The sequence below is a fragment of the Ornithodoros turicata genome, chromosome 1 (genome assembly GCF_037126465.1).
Source record: "Ornithodoros turicata isolate Travis chromosome 1, ASM3712646v1, whole genome shotgun sequence".
In the NCBI taxonomy this organism is placed as follows: domain Eukaryota; kingdom Metazoa; phylum Arthropoda; class Arachnida; order Ixodida; family Argasidae; genus Ornithodoros; species Ornithodoros turicata.
Window position 1 is genome coordinate 205530957 of NC_088201.1, and position 17117 is coordinate 205548073.

General features: G+C 46.1%; 1 protein-coding gene and 1 long non-coding RNA gene across 2 annotated transcripts; both read right to left on the reverse strand.

The window, feature by feature from the left end:
* Positions 1-236: 236 nt before the first annotated feature.
* LOC135393889 (uncharacterized) lies at positions 237-1100 on the reverse strand. Its single transcript, XM_064624226.1, has one exon. It carries the CDS (start codon positions 1098-1100, stop codon positions 237-239), a length of 864 nt encoding a protein of 287 aa, XP_064480296.1.
* A 1584-nt stretch (positions 1101-2684) lies between these two features.
* LOC135375736 (uncharacterized) lies at positions 2685-12127 on the reverse strand. Its single transcript, XR_010417365.1, has 3 exons — positions 11831-12127; positions 4842-4948; positions 2685-2748 (listed from the first exon to the last, which is right to left on the reverse strand). It is a non-coding gene; the product is annotated as an uncharacterized LOC135375736 (long non-coding RNA).
* Positions 12128-17117: the final 4990 nt, after the last annotated feature.

A 17117-nucleotide genomic window follows, 5' to 3' on the forward strand; every position in this document is an offset into this window, starting at 1 on the left:
AACGGCCATCAAGTGAAACAGCGGCTCACGACGCCGCTCATTAAGGGATGCGGGCAAGACGCTAACAGCGGCCCCGGTGTCGACAAGGAACCTAGTTTTGGTGGAACGGTCGACAACGAAGAATAGGCGACTTGCAGCTTGAGGAGGGGAAACGCCGGCCGCCATCAACGGTTCCCGGGTGAGTTTCCCGCCAGCCGCAAGGGCGCGTACATCGCTGAGCGGCGTCGCCGAAGCGCTCATGGTACCAACAAGGTGGTGGGTTGGAGTCGTCGAACGGAGACTGGCTTCGGCCGTCTTGTCTTCGCGGAGAGTGGCGGAAAACGGCGGGAGCGGCTGGATCTTCTGGGAGACCGGCGACGGCTATCGGGGTAGCGCAGGGCAGCGACAGTCTCGGAGAGGCGTTGGATATCCGCTCTCACGGCAGCCATGTCGCTCGTACTCGCAAAGGCGGCAGGTGAAAGCGGCGGCACCGTGCCCTGATGCAGAAGGCCTGGAGAGGAAGTAGGGTGGTTATGGCCGACGGCGCTTATGCTTGCTGCAGGAGAAGCGACCTCCATGACCTTGTCGGCAAGGCCGGCCAAGTTACAAAGTGGCAAGCTGGCGGCTGTAGTGAGAACCATCTGTACGGTTGGGGGTAGCCGTTGCAAAAATAGCTCGCGAAGCAGTGCTTCGTCGAAAGAGGCTGAGCGATCCGCCAGGAGAGCCTGCATGGCGCGAAGTAGCTGCGAAGGTCGTCGGTCACCGAGTTCTTCGGCATTCAAGAGCTGCTGCAGGCGCTTCCGCTCTGACATCATAGTCCGCTGGAGAACAGCAGTGCGCAACTGGTCGTAGGGCGCCTGAGGTGGAGGGCTTGCTATTAAGTCGGCAACGTCCATGGCTATCTCTGGTGGTAGGGAAGAGACGATGTGCCGGTACTTGGTGAGTTGGGAAGTAATTCCAGCGAGCAGGAACTGGGCTTCGACCTGCTGGAACCAGATGTGGGGTCCTCGATGCCAAAATGGCGGCAATCGAACAGCGACGTGGGACATGGGAGGCATCGCAGCAGCAGAGGGGGCGGTTACGCCAGGCGGAGGGTGTTGCTGGTCGCCAGCAGGGTTCATAGCAGCGGTGTTCTTCTTCGGGTCACCAGAAATTGTGGAGCGAAGTAAACAAGGTGTTCACACCACAATATGCGGGAAAGAACTGATGGTTTATTCCAGTGGCGGTTGCCACCAAAAACGAAAGTGGAAAAACGTGCAGCGTGCAGGCCGCGGCTTAACGATGGCGATGCGGGCTGCTACAACCTCTAATTGCTTTGACAGGTGTTACCAGTGTTTCGTGAAAGAACAGTCGCTGACGCGGGCGGATGTTTTATTCCTTCGCAGTGGAGATTGGCGGGAGGGCGGGGGTGCTGGTTGATCAGAAGCGGATTCGCTTGTTTCGGACCATCTAGTTACGCTACAGAGCGCTTTTTCCTCGCTCTGCCCGGCATCCTAGGGTTCTGTTGAAACTCCAACAGAGCACTGTCGTCACTTCTGTGTCTTGCTAGGCGGAGCAATTGTGTGCGTTGGGCCGATTCGCTCAGTCTGCCGGGTCCTCAAAATGGTATCCCTCAAGCTCTATAGTGGAACGCAATTGTTTTTTGCAAATGGGCTCGGTTCCTCCGCGCTCAATGTTCTTGCTTTGTAGCGGGATCGGATCTTGGATCAAGCTCGAACACTGGAATTCACCATAAAGCGGTAACCGCATGCCGACGATTTCTCGACGGAAAAACGGCCCACTTCCCCACCGGCATGACAACTCGACGGAAAAACGGCGGGATGAACCGCATGCACAGATTTCCACTACGGCGGGCGGTGGCGTCCAAGCGGGCGTTTCGTTACTCCGTGTTAAATTTTGACTTCAAATTAACTGATAAGTATTTAGCTACACATAGAAAAGTTATAGTGGCACACAGAAGTTGTTCTTGCGGTCAAAGCATATTCGCGAAGCAAGCGCTACAAAAGCGCCCTCAGACAGCAGCGAGCGGACGACAGCATCCTTCCCACTTCCCAGGTTAGCCATACGGGCATCCGAAATGCCCGCCACTGGTCCAGCACGTCCGCTCGTGGAACGACAGCCCGTGAAGCGGTCCTATTGGCTGCCGTCGAGCGGCCGCTTCCGCTCTTCGCCGAATTTTCCTGTCCACCGCTGTCGTCGAGAAATCGGTGAAGTTCCCATTGCTCGCGTCGGCTCACCGGAAAAAACGGTGACGGTGGCCGTTTTTTCCGTCGAGAATTCATCATATGCGGTTAGAGCTAAACATAATAAAACTTCGTCGTTAGCTAATGTTTGGTGGCACTGGGAGTCTGATGAGCATCTTCTCGTTATTTCATAACGCGCGAAGAACGCGTCAGTTCCCCGTGGTTTGTCACGAGATCCCACACGATGGCCAATCGCAACATTTATTCACAATCCAAGGCAACCAAAGGATGACCAGGCAAAAACCTCTCTTTACGGCCATCTAGAACCAAACAAACAACCGTGTGCCCGATCTGCCGAGTGACGCGTCAACTTAAAAAAAAAAAAAGAAACATAAAAGCTATAATGAACGTAATGTTCAGTTTAGCATCCGGTAGGACTATTGCAACCGAGTGTTTCCGCTCGAGGTTTCGAAGCGCGTGTGTGTTGAGGGTGCGGGAACAAAAAACATTACGCTGAACTCACATTTCCTTGGATTGGATACTTGTGGTAACAAAGGCGGAGTGTGACGCACCCGAGGTGAAGTCCCTAAGGAAAAGAGAACATACCATTGCACAGACTGACTGTGTGATGCGTCTGCTCAACGATGCATGTGGCAATGGAGAGAAGAAAGGCGTTACTTAATCCAAAACATCGTCTCGCACGACGTATAAAAACAGCGTTGTGTACACGCGTAGAGGGTTTGTGCAGAGCAACCTAAGTGGGGCCCGTGACTCGCTGTATAGTGGCACGACGTACGGCTCGGTACAGAGTCAACTTGAACGCCGCACCAGCCGGCAAAGTCGGAAGAGAGTTACCCTGGCAGCGCATAGCAGAAAGCAACGCCTTCATAACGAGGGTCCCCCCTCTAACTGTAAACAGATTACCAAAACACCCTCTGCCGTTAGTTCCACTAAGCACCACCAGTGTCCAAAGGCCGGAATGGCGTTCACGTTAACTCTGATTCGAGCTGTAGAACGGGTGGCAGGCAACGAAGCATTATGCGTGCTAAGCCTACGAAAATCTAACAAATTCAAGCCAGGTGCAACAAAATAAATAGATGAAGGAACGAATAACTGAGAGACACGGGACACGCAGACAAACACGAAGGGTGTGTCTCTCGAGCGTGTCTCTCGGTTATTTGTTCCTTCATCACCATGCACCAGTTAGTCGACGCCCTCTCCCTTTTGCCAAAAATAAATAGAGTGACGCCAACTTTGGTTGTATCAATGTCATCATGGCGGTCTCTGAAGGATTGTCGTGCAGCTATATTAGCATTGTTGTCGAACTCGCGTTCCGATTTCTAGATCTGAAAGCGCCCTAGCAGTACCTACATACAATTCCCCGGAGAACTGCCGTATTGAAATCGGACAGCCTATTCTAATGCACAACAAGCCCAAGCTTGCGCCGCTATATTTATTTTGTGAAGCTGAGTTTAGTTCACAAGACTTTTGTGTACTTTCGGCACTTTTCTTTTCGTGTTTGGTTTTTCTGTCGTTTTGTAAGCTTTCACGTTGTGTTGCACCCAAGCAGGGGTGGGCACTAATAGTAATACTGTGTATTATGATACTAGCACTCTAATACTTTTGAGTATCTGTATTATGTATCATAATACTCATTTTCGAATTGCATTTGTATATGTTTTATAAGTAACAAAATCGAGGTATTACATGTATTATAATACTTTTGATGGTGTAATGCTTTCCCAGAGGTAGTAAGCCCGACCTGCTCAGTGTCACAAATGCGCCTCATCAGTAATTGTTTGTGTCCCCACAAACATTTCGACAGGAACACGGCCACTGTTGTTCCCCTGCCCAAATTATCCCAAAGGGCTTGACCTCGGGGCCAGAGGTTACTGGAGGATTCCCAAATTCCTTCCAGTTCAGCGTCCGTAAGGATGAGTCATCCCATTGCAAGCCCTTTGTCGTATGTAAGAGTGCGTCCAGTCACCCTTGTACACGGTTGCACTATGGACAGCCACACTCTTGCACGGTCCACATTTTATCGTCCAGACTGGACGAAATCAAGACTGTGCCACACTGAGAGCAAGCTGTTCGCTGTGATCGAATCCACTAGCGCCATGTCATCATATTCGCAAAGACAATCCACTACAGAGAATACCTGTGAGAATATGCTAAAAATATAATGTCCTGAAATAAAACATGATTGGAGAATCACTGTTTCGACAAATAATCCACAAATTGCATATATATTTCGCTTCCCCAAGTTTTGTTTCCCATTTCCCCAAGTTATGTATCAATGCATTACTAGTATTACTCACGTAATACACAAAATAAGAGTATTATGTATTACAATACTGATTATAATACAAAATATCAGTATTACTGCCCACCTCTGCACCCAAGCAAGCAATCTGACAGTGGCTCTCCGGAACATCAACGTCGAACTGACAAGTAACTTAAAGAGTCTGAAAGCTCGACGTTGACGAAGTGATAGGGTGTACCGGTGGCGGGACTCGAAACCACATTACTACACCTGTCTGATTACCGATCAGTTGTGAGCAACTAGAGAGCGGTGGGTTCGCCGCGTTTCGTCACCTGCCCTCTTTCAGATCAGCGCTTATACTTTGGTAAGCCTAAATGTTGTGATTTTCATAATTGTTCCTTCAGACCCGTACTTGCCTTTTGTATGGAGGAGGCATCCACAGAGTAGCGAAACATGATATCTTTCATGCATTTTTCAAACATCCTGGTTGCCAAGAAAGCGGCCTTAGCATTCGTGATGACGCCTACACAGAATATAAATACAGAGTTCAGTTGACCCGTAGAAGAGGTTCATTAAGGGTCCAGGTCGAAGCAAAAGCCTCAGGTCAGGAACCTCCGATATTAACAAAGACCACTCTTCTACTGTGCAACGTCCTCATCAATGGCAAGTGTGTGCTAAGAAAAAGAAATGACACTGTCTTATTCCCTTGCTGCATAGCTGCCCTGTAACCACGATATCGCTTCTGAGGTAGAACTGTAGGGGGTAGAACACGCTATTACAACAATTTTACTGCGCTAGTTCGAAAAGGATATTTATAATTTTCGGAGTATAGAAAGTCTAATACGATAGAAAGTAAAAAGCAACGCCAAAATCCTACTTCTGTCTTTCTTACCTTGATGGCGTTGTTGTATTGAATTGAATTTTAGTTGAATTTTTATTGGAAATATAAAAGATTAAATGCATGAGACAAATCATACAAGATGGAGGGCCCAGAGGGAAGATTTCCCGGTCAAAGGATCTTCCGTGTGTCGTACAAAGGTAAAGAAAACAAAACGTACATCAAAATAAGACACAAACGCGTCTTCGTACATTAAACGGACCATATTTCTGGGACATGGAGCACCGAAGCATATTTAGCGCAATTTTGTCTAGGAAGAGATACCAGCAAAGTAACAATAAGCACTTTTCAAAAACGTTATTCCTAGAATATTCTGGAAGCAGGGACTGAAACCGAAACGAAACCGAAAACCGCTTGGAACCAGAGCATTAGCGACGTGGGGGCGAGAGGGGCAGCCGCCCCGGGCGCCCTCGCCAGAGAGGGCGCCGAACGGCAGGCCCTGGCAGGTCGTTTGTACAGTATGAAGCGGGAATGAAGATAAGTTTGATTTACGATCTCGGCAGTGCGAATGAGTGTGTTCTTTTCTGTGTTTACAGAGCTTCTGACGGCAGAGAGAGAGGGGAGGGTGGTGGAGGCGCTTCACGTCTACCCTGCCTCGGGCTCAAACTCGCCTCGCGACGGCTCTCCTTGGAACCCATTTTTTTTTTTTTTCAAGAACCGTAACCGGAGCGTAACCGCAAATCACCATCGGTAACTAACTGAAACCGTAACCTGAAGCCAAAAATGGGATTTCAGTTACCGGTTCATATGAATCGGTTCCAGCGTGAACGCGAACAACTTTGGATGCGATATTTGTATCCCTTTACAACTCTGGTTAGTGGTGTAGTTTGTGCTTCTGTTAAAGTAAATATCTTCGTCATGTGTTTTTCATTCAAAAGCCGTGTACGCAACATACCATCTTATGCTCTTGGTCTCATAATCGGATGACGTACGCATCGTATGACATGTATTGCGTAAGTTTCTTATGAGTTACGAACTGTATTGTTGTGATCAATTAAGGTGCCAACCGTTGCACGTTGTTTGTTTCCACATCTGTTTGCTTAACCGCTGAACGCACGCAGTTTTTCTTGCATTTTAGCTTGTTACAGCAGAAGCAAAATGAATGTGCACGAGATAACAGAGACCGCAACAAATTATTTTACGGGAAATTTTGCAAACGCCAAAAGTGCGCCGACCTGAGAGATGGCACTGTACCTCCCTTTCGGAGTGCAACAGACAAATAACTTTAGTTTTACCCGTTTGCACTTTGTATCCCATTTTGCGACATCCAAGCAGCCTGCAGATACATCCTAGAGAAAAGCGGAAAAAAAATACCGGTTCAATTGTCTGGCTACCGGTAACCGCGAATATTAAAACGGCGAATCCCGTAACCTTATCCGAAACCGCTTTTAGAGTTCCGACACTGAACCGTAACCGTAACTGAACCGATATTCCTTTCGGTTTGAGTCCCTGTCTAGAAAAAAAAATGCCGGGCCAATTTCTTTAATTCGGCGAAATTCCTGACATCTTTCACGTTTGCTGGAATTTGATTCCATTCATTAACTCTGCGAAATAGAAAAGTCAATTTTCTGTAATCGGATTTAACAACATGGAAGTTAGAAAGACCATCAGCACATGCCGGGGGTCCCCGAAATCCACCGTTAAGAATAAATGCTTACGAATAAAACATTCAAGAATAATCCGCTTAAAAAATACTCGGTTAAAAATATCTCTCCTAAAATAAACCGCTTACTATCCCCGCTTAGAGATCACCGTTTAAGAATTCACCATTAAAAATAAACTGTTTCAAAATCCCCCATCATCTAGCACGGAGGCGGACTGATTGTAATTTGCGCCGGGTTAGATCAGGTTATGTTAGGTTAGTTTAGTTTGGTTTCGGTTAGTTTGGGATAGTTTAGGCTAGTTTGGCCCTTGAGGTGGGGGGGGGGGTCCCCGATATCCACCATTAAGAATAAACGTTTAAGAATAAAACATTCAAGAATAATCCGTTTAAAAAATACACGGTTAAAAATATATCTCCTAAAATAAACCGCTTACTATCCCCGCTTAGAGATCACGGGGGGTCCCCGAAATCCACCATTAATAATAAAACATTCAGGAATAATCTGCTTAAAAAATACACGGTTAAAAATATATCTCCTAAAATGAACCGCTTGCTATCCCCGCTTGGAGATCAACGTTTAATAATCCACCAATAAAAATAAACTGTTTCAAAATCCCCTCACCATTTAGCACGGAGGCTGACTGATTGCAATTTACGCCGGGTTATATGATGTTATGTTAGGTTAGGTTAGTTTGGTTTCGGTTAGTTTGGTATAGTTTAGCCTAGTTTGAGCCTTTGAGGTTAGGTTAAGCCCCTTGCTTGCAGTTTACCTTGATTTGGGCCATACCACATGACTCTAGCAACTGTAGGGTAGATTTGGGGGATTCTGAAATGATTTATTTTTAACGATATATTCTTAACCGTGGATTCCTTATCGTTTTTATTTAAACGGGGATATTTCGGCGATTATTTTTGTGCGTTGATTTTTAAGCGTATATTCTGGGAGATCTATTTTTAACAGTGGGTACTTACGCGTTTATTTTTGAAAGGTTATTTTTAATGGTTTCAAACGGGATACACCCGCACATGCTCTAGTATAACGCGTTTCCCGAAGTCCATCGTAGCTCATCATCACGGAACGGAGATCTCCGCTCAGAATGTCAAACGTTATATGAAGTATGCGCAGAGATAATAATTGTTTAATGGCTAGTATCTCATAGCCACACATGATTGAAAAGACAGAGTACCAAAAAAAGAATGTAGTCCAAGCACGATTCTCAATGCTCGGTTTCGAGTGATTTGTAAAGCACGCAGGTGAGAACTGTAAGTAATGGCTCGGATACTGGCACAGTATGAAAAATGAGGTTGCACAAATGCATAATGGAGATTGAAAAGAGTGGCCCTGGAAAAGTATAGTGACGACTTCTTGTGAGCACACTAGTGCTATAAGAGGTTTTACGTATAATATTTTCAATATGAGCTACGCTGTGGAATGTGGAAATACCATGGAGACAGGTTTGCGCACATTTAATTTTAGGCCATTTGTATGACACCATTTCACCAGGTTGTCAATGTCAGTTGGGATATTAAGGTACATTTGAGTGATGTGTTGACCAGTAATGAGTAAGGTACTATCATCAGCAAACAAGAAAGCACGTGAATGACAGTTGAATCTGGGGAGGTCACTTATGTTGAGGAGGAAAAGAAGGGGACCTAATATATCGTAGAACCTTGTGGGACACCAACATTTAACACAACAGGGAACGACGTACAATATTTAAATTTCATAACCTCTATTCTGTCGTGCAGATGAGTTCGTATAAGCCTGCCAGTGGACCACAAATTTCATAGCTTTTTAGTTTAAAAAGGAGTACAATGTGCTTTACACTGTCGAAGGCTTAAGAAAAATCTACAACAACAGAAAGAGCTGTACCTCAGTTGTCCAACGAGTGTTTAGTTTTCTCAGTGAAATGAATGCGGGCTGTTTCAATAGAGTACATGCTACGAATTCCGCGTTGGTTTCTGCATAATATTGTAAATTTTTCAAGGTAGCTGATAAGACGACTGCAAATATATCTTGTTGATTGCAGGTAAAATGTAAATGGGTCGATAATTATTTACATGGGAAAAGTTACATTTTTTTTAAATATGGAAACAATAATGGCATGCTTCAGAGCCGGGGGAAACCTGCCCTGTTTCAAAGCAAGATTAATAATATATTTCACGAGACCGGATATATAGTATCTCTGACAAAGTGTCAAGTTTGACACACATATATGATTATAACCAGCGGATACATCACGGAGTGCTGATATCACGCGCGATACTTCTGGCGGACACGAGCGTTGTCAAAAATAATGGGTACACGTGGTGGAACAGGAGCTAAAGGTGATTGTGACATCGCTGTCAAGTTGTTAGCTACAGAATAATTTTTTTATGACAACATAATATGCTTCATTCGTAGAAGTAATCTTATTAGGGAACGATTGATCACTTTGCCTGTTAAGGAAAGTGTTGACAACTTTCCATTTATCTTTCATGTTTGTCAAGTTTCAATTCGTTATTTAAAGTATTGCCTCTTCCAAAAGCCTAGAAAAATGTTTAGAATATAGCATATACCTCATACGTAAGTTAACATTAAATGGGTTCCTTTTTAGTTTAGTTGTGTTCTCTACTACAATCGGTGACCATCTGCAGCGCTTAAAGGCCGTCCTGAGGTCGGGCTCCAGCTTAATGCAAAGAAATGTACTTTTGGAAGCCAGCAAATAAAGATATTGGGACACACTGACACCTAGCTTTGAAAGCCGTCAGCAATGCCGAAGGCGCCCGTCGACATGCGTATTTCAGGACGCTGGACTCTCAACAGGACCAGGCGCTTCGTGCGTGCTGAAATCGTCCCGTAACTCATACCTCGGGAGATCCCGTATGGTAACTTCCAGATCCGGGTAAACTAGATGGAGCAACGAGGAGTTCCCGTCGCCTTGTAGTCATTGCTGTCTAGCAATAGTCTGTGCAAGAGACTTCAAGATGTCTTGCACATCGGCTTTAGCGTGCGGTACTAGATGTTTTGATGAGGACAGATGTGCAAGATCCCCTACTTCATCAGCCGCTTCATTCCCCCGTATTCCCGCGTGTCCAGGAATCCATTGCAGTATGATGTCATGGCCAGCATCCCTGGATTGCATGTACACTGTCACAATGTCATGGACTACGGGGACCATACAGCCATTACGCAGGAATTATATTATTGCATGTAGCCCAGCCTTTGAATCACTCTATATGACCCATTGCGCTGCTGACAGGTATGCACTCACATATAGAAGAGGGAGTAGTATGGCGGCTAGTTCTGCCTATGTTGAGGTTGTAGACGTGTTATTAAACGCGTTGGATTAAATGTTCCTCCTGAACGTATAGTTTCTGTATAGTTTAATCATACCATTGCGAAAATATATGTTTTCTAATACACTATACAGGTATCCATCTATGCATGCATGCATGCGAATTTTCAAAACGTTTATGATGCCCGTGTTTGCCCTCAGAGATGTACGGGAACTGTTTTTACGCATCCTATAAGGTATACAGCTCAATTGCTGGTCTAAACATATAACTATATACATCACAAGTGTGAGTTACTGAACAGGTGGTCGCCATCCTGAAACGTATCAGCCTTACTACGAGAGGAGGGCCACAGAAATACAGGAACACCACACTGCTTTGATGTATATGTACTTACTGAACTTTCCCCCGCAAATGTGGAATGGCTCTACGTCTGGGTTCGCAGACTCTCCGGGAAGGCCATAGACCAGGAACAGAAGAAAATACGGAAACGCAGTCATATTGATTGCGAGACAAGTACAGTAGTGAAGAATGCAGTTGCAAAAATCTAGTGCCGTATCTTTATGGGAATACGATTATCATTGACGAGTAGCTCTGTTTAAACACCTGCGAGCCATGTTAGCCGCTTTCGCCCATTCGGCGATTCGCCTACAGTTTCTAATGACGCACCTCGCACCAAATAAATATAGAGGAATGATACAGACTGATGATAATGACTCTCGGAGCTTGCACAGACATTATAGCTAGCTTCAAATCTTCATAGATGATGCCCTTGGCGCACTGTCCACGGGAAGGAGGAATGAGGAAAAGGCTTCTCCAGTAGCGCACACGCAGTCACGAGGCCCCGTCCCGCCTTTATGGGGCACACTTGAGGAAGCAGAAGCAGAAATAGCTGGGTCGGTTGGTACATATCCTTTGCAGCCGACAGAACGAACATACGGACTGATACACTAAAGAACACGAATAGTCAAAACTTCCAACCATTTGCTTCACACCTTTATACAACCACGTATACACAACGTTACTGAAGAACCGTACAGCGCCTGATTGTCGAAATTTTGAAAGACCCAATATCTTCCCCCAACCACAGCGTGCAGAGATATGCCAAACCTTATGACTTAAATTTGCGACCGGTGGTTGGAAGTTGCGACTATTCGTGTGCTTTGGCGTATTAGTCCGTATGTTCGTTCTGCCGCCTGCAAAGGATATTTGAGGGAGTTCTCTCAACTCAAGTTGTTCCGGTACAAATCGATATCGATCGTTCAGATTTTAGGCTCATTAAAGCCCAATGAAACCCACCCAAGCGGTGTGTTTTGACATTTAAAGGTACAATCGCATCCGGGAACGTATGTATGAGACCAATGTGGTAATGATAATCACCTTTTCACAGTCAACTTGGCCAAGTTTGTCATCCTAAAACAGTTACATATTAAATAAGCTTACATATTAAATAACATAAATAAATAAAAAGATTATCACTCCCTCTGCAGCTAACGACAGGATTACGTGAGCCAGGCACGTGGATGATATCACAGCGCAGGCGATTGTCTCCGAAGTCGTCTGCTTGACGTTCGCTTGGCATTATGCTGAGTGAACAGCCCGCGGTAAATTCGCCGACTTTGACTTACCAGTGTGAGTTCCGACGCGACCGTGTTGGGTGGAACACGGTGTTCCGCTCCTGTACGAATAAGTCCGACGTTAGCCAGATAGAAACATTCCACAACTCGATCAGAGACTCCACGACCAGAACACACTGTTCGCACGTGTTCCGGCTTGCCCCCACCTGCCTCTCGGTCGGCCAGTTGCCAGCGCTACCAAGGCCACTCTAGCCGCTCTCGGATTAGTCTTGTCCGTGCCAAAGGGCGCTCACTGATTGACCTTGTCCTGGTGATGTTTCCAGGAAGGGAATTCCGGAATATACTCAATAGGCGTCGTCGTCGTCTCTGCTGTTGTTATGCGTTACACCGAACAGCGCAAGAACAACGGCAGCAAATTCTCGCCGGATCTTTGGCGTTCTTGTCAGTGATGGACGCGGAGTAAAACGGCACTGTGTCTCGAAATCTCCCCTCAAAGGAGCAGTCTAGACGTCCACAACTTTGTTTCTGTTTTTGGTTAGTATGGAATGTTAGGCGGTCGAAAACAGTTTTCCCACAATTAGTGCAACCGTAGCGAAATTGGGACGCCTGCAATAGCTCCCCGAACCTCCCGTGCGCGAAACACCCTCATTCGCCTTCACGATAGGCACGTGATCAGCGCCACCACGCGCGTCACTATGTGACGCAAGTGGTGAGGACGCTCCTCATTGGACCTGGGATCGCATGATCGAGGTGAGCAACATGGCGCAGGCCGAAGCGTCTGCTACCGCTTCGGAGACGCCATGCGTTCTCCGTCTACGTGATGTCCGAAACGGAGGGTTTCAAGGCTGTCCACGACAGAACCACGATTTTTTGGGACCGCAGACACAAGGGGACGAACGAGTGGTGCAGCTCGAAATTAACTGCGCTTGTACAGCGAAAACCCCGTGCTTCCCGACAGTGTGAAGCCTGTCCGACCGTTTTCACCGCGCAGTTGGTTCAGTGGCTAACAGGTGGCGCCAGAATACCGCCGCCATCGCTTGCTTTCTGCTACTGTGAATTCTGAGATTGCACAGAAGCCACGGATATATTACTCTTGTGATCGTAATCTTATTTTCTCTGGCTGCATATATGCTTTGTCCTTTTTTTAAGAAAACATTATATAAATCATATAAAGAATAGAAGTCAACAAGAAACAGCTCGCAATGTTCGTAACAGACGGTTTTTCCTACGAACGAATGAGGGGTTCTCTACCACCAACGTCACGGTAGAGTGGGTGTGGTCTGCAAGTTGGACCGCTCCGGCATGTCACCGCGGCAGCGATTTTCCAAATTAATTGCACCGTGGTGAAACAACTTTGGACAGAAATATTTTGTGGGAATCCTTTTCACATACTGCTTTACAAGATGACAGCAGTTTTTGGCCATGTTAGATACCACTTTAATGCTCCTTTATGTCGACTAACTCAGCTACGCATTTAAACATGATTGCGCGTATTGTACCACTCATAGATCATAGAGCGTATTCCAAGCTTTTCTTTGGTCAATTTGTAGGCGATACGACGCAGTATGTATGGCTTTACTGCTGATGCGCGTCAAAATACACGTCTAACGCTTCACGAGATGAAAGTTGTGCGCCGTAAGCAATGCGCTGCCTGTTTGTGCATCGCAAGCCAATACGCCTGTGTATTTCTCTCGTGTCAGCTTGCTCTCACGCTCACCTCATTCGCCAACCTTCTCGTCATATCGCTCTGTCACCCCGCCGGATGTGCCGCTTACACTTTGTCTGAGGAACGCTTGCGAACGGCAACTCAAATGCGCCGCAGTACTGGTGACGACATTTATAGAACTTCTCGACTTAATATTCAGGCATTATCCCAGTCAACTTCGACCGAAATGAAGAGGCAAGGCAGAGGTCAGGCGGGCCGGATGCATTCGAAAAATGTAGAGAAATTGCCGTTGTGTCGGTCGCATCCGTTACGTCGAGTACCTCATTGACACACTCAAGATGAACATACGTGTGTGTTTCTTTATTTCGTGGTGCACCTAAATGTAGTGAATGTCAAGATGCAATCAGCTCACTAGAATGGTTACGTGCTGAAGGTTAATCTTAGTGCTGTCTATGACTGGTTATGCATACAATACAGAGAAGAAATATTCATTGCCGGGTTCTCTTTGTAAACACTACGATTATTCTTAATAGCGTTTCGGCTAGACAGGGATGTTCCGTGCATCTTAGCACAGGGAGGGCGAGAGGTTTTGTGTTTCGTAAGAGGGCGACGCTCGTATCTGCAGCTTCTTGGGTTACTTCGGCATTTCTCGCCGGTGTTTTGAGTGGGTGTCGCAAAATTTGGGGGTACTAGGTGGTATGTATGGGACCTGGGAAGATCCCTGCTAGCAGTGACCCTAAAAGCCGTGAGGGAGACGTAGAATATGCGCCGGTTCACACTCTTGTAAATTCATGTGGTGAACTAAATGTGGAGAGCACACTTCATTCATAGGCGAATGCAGCCCCCCACCACACCACACCTGAGACGCATCGGCACGCCTCCCCACTATTCCGACGAAACCGCGCGCGCGTAATCCGCAATGCCGCGAGAATTGCCATAATTGTGCAATGACACCGCAGACGCTTTTGCTTACGATTTGTGGTTATGTTTGTTGATTGAACTCGACCAACTCAGGAGCCTACTCTTTAAGTGAAATTCAAATTATTTTACGAAATATATTTGTTAATATGTATTATTTATATATATATATATATATATATATATATATATATATTACATAATATGTTGTGTAATGATCTTTTTTGTTTGTCAGTTCGGCGGAGTGAAGGTATCTGGAGCAAAATGCATCAGCCAGAAAATACAACGGAGCGGCTCTCATGACGGTAATCCCGTTGCAGTGACTCCCCTTCCAAAATTCGAATATTCAACACCGGATCTGCTCGATAGTAGACTCGCAGCACTCCCAGCGACTCTCTTCTGGATGCAGGTCGGTGGAGTCGACGACGTACAGTGCAGGACGAAAGTTTGCAGGTTGACTTGTTGACAAAACACACACACACACACACAAAAAAAAACATGTGACTGGGTTACTTAGGCCCATGTCTGGCCGTACAGTGTCATTCGCTGCTAGCGTACCACGCTGAAGAGGGTACGTGCCGTACCGCGTTCCATAGACTTTTGTCCGGCACTGTACGATGACTCTCATACCTCACAACTTCGAGTCGCGGTCACGCAAGTGAATAAACAAACACAGCCGTTATGGTCGACGCATGCTTCATCACCTCATAGAGGTTGCGTCCTTTTATCGGATTCCTGGAACTCGAGAGTACTAGGACTTTCGCTGTCACTGCCTCGCTAATCCCCGCTGGTCTCAGACATGTATCTTGGGGTCTCGTGCGAAATGAACATAAAACGGAGCGTGTAATAACCCCACCCCACTCGTAAGTGCCCTTCCCCTAGAAGGTTTCCTGGATTCGCCGCGGATTGTACCATGATGCAGTGAATCGCGTTGTGGCTAAAAGAGCTATCTTGTTTCCCAGATGTCAACCTACAAAGACATTCGAGGAGTCCCGAGTGGTATGTGTAGCTCTTGCGATTGCTGGGAGTTTGATGGGAACAACACCGAATGCCTACTCATGAAGTGATCGTGCCTCCTGTATGGGCACCCCCACCCCACAGTTCATGCTGTTCTGCGTAAGCACTAAAATTGATCCTCGAGCCATGTAACGCATTTGTTGGTGTGCAAATTGATTCACATTTCTTCCTCTTTATTGCATCCATACGTGCTAGAAGCAATGTTGTACGTACAGTGGCGCGCAGACTTGCCTTGAAATGCGGACTGAGTGTCATCGGGCGCAGACAGACAGCTGGAAGCGAGATTAGCATGATCGACTATCCGGTTGAAAGGAGAGTCGGTACGCACAACGTATGCGTCAGATAAACGGTGGGGTGCGGCAAACGCATCAGTTGTGCGTACTGACCCTCCCTTCAAGGGGATATTGCATCATCCCAATCTCGTTTCCAGCTGTCTATCAGCGCCAGATGACACGGGCTCAGCTGTTTGACCGATATATTGGGCCTCGCGCTCATTGCATTGAAGGAGATAAAGAACGTTAGAGGAGTTACAGTTAAAAGGACCATTAATTATTGTGCGAGAGTTAGAATTTGTGCTTTCTACTATCGTAGCAGTTTGCATTAATCTACAAACCTGGCATCTATGTCCGTTGGATGGCTGACAACCGTTATGGTCCGACGGCTTGTTCATAACTTTAAAGCGCTACAGAGACAAGGACGGAAAAAAATACACACGCATAAGCGCTTATGTGTTGTGTATCTCTCCCGGTCCTTGTCTCTGTAGCGCTTTAAAATTATGATTACCGACCAACAGGCACAGCTCTCTTCGTGGCTTCTTTGACTTGGCGTTCACTAATCTATCTTTGATGTTCCTCGCTCGGCGATAAGTCCCGCGGGGTGCTCCGGAAATACCTGTCTCGTATGATCAGACTGGATGAGGATTACATATAGTGCCGCTTAAGCATGCGGTTTGCATCCGGGGCATAACCATTGAAGCTAATATTGAGGTTTATTGAATAATTTTTATCGGCTCGGGGCTGTCTTTGGAGTAGGTTCTCTGGATTGGTTGATCTAGGTCTGGCTGTGGCGTCTTTTACGACTTGATTAGGATATTTTATACCTGCGAATGTTTCTTCAATGCTTTGAAGATGATTGTCTAGTTCATCATGGGTAGAACATACTCACCGGTAACGCTGCACTCGACTATAAGGGATAGCTAGCTTCGTGTGTCTCGGGTGGCCACTGTGGAACGATAGATACTGTTCGGAGTCCAGGGCTTTCGATACAGAGTGGTGATTATGGTATCATTATGCATTTAACTTCCACATCCAAAAAATAAACAACTGTAGAGGAGTAATTAAATGTAAATTTAATATTAGGATGTACTTGGTTAAAATCTTCAAGGAAATGGTTAGTGGCGTTTACATATGAGTCGAATTTAGACGGGATGGTCTTGAGGAGATGATCCACAAATAATGAAAGGTTCTCAGTGGCTGTGCCATTACAGGAAAAATCAGTCTTGCAGTGTTACCCGGCTTATGTATCTTGGAAAGTACGTAAAATCTACCAGGCTTAGGGTCCTTTGGGAGTAAATATTGGTACAGACTCGTCAATCGTTTTAGCGTTTTTGTAATGTATGATTTTCTATCCATTACGACTATCGCGCCTCCTTTATATGCCCTCTAAATTACGTTATATTTGTCGTTCTCTAAGGCCGACAAGCTTTCTTGCTCCTCCTTACTGAGGTTATACCTGAGA

What these genes read in the sequence shown, in the direction of transcription:
- LOC135393889 (XM_064624226.1), bottom strand. Translation starts at nt 1,100, where the DNA reads ATGAACCCTGCTGGCGACCAGCAACACCCTCCGCCTGGCGTAACCGCC.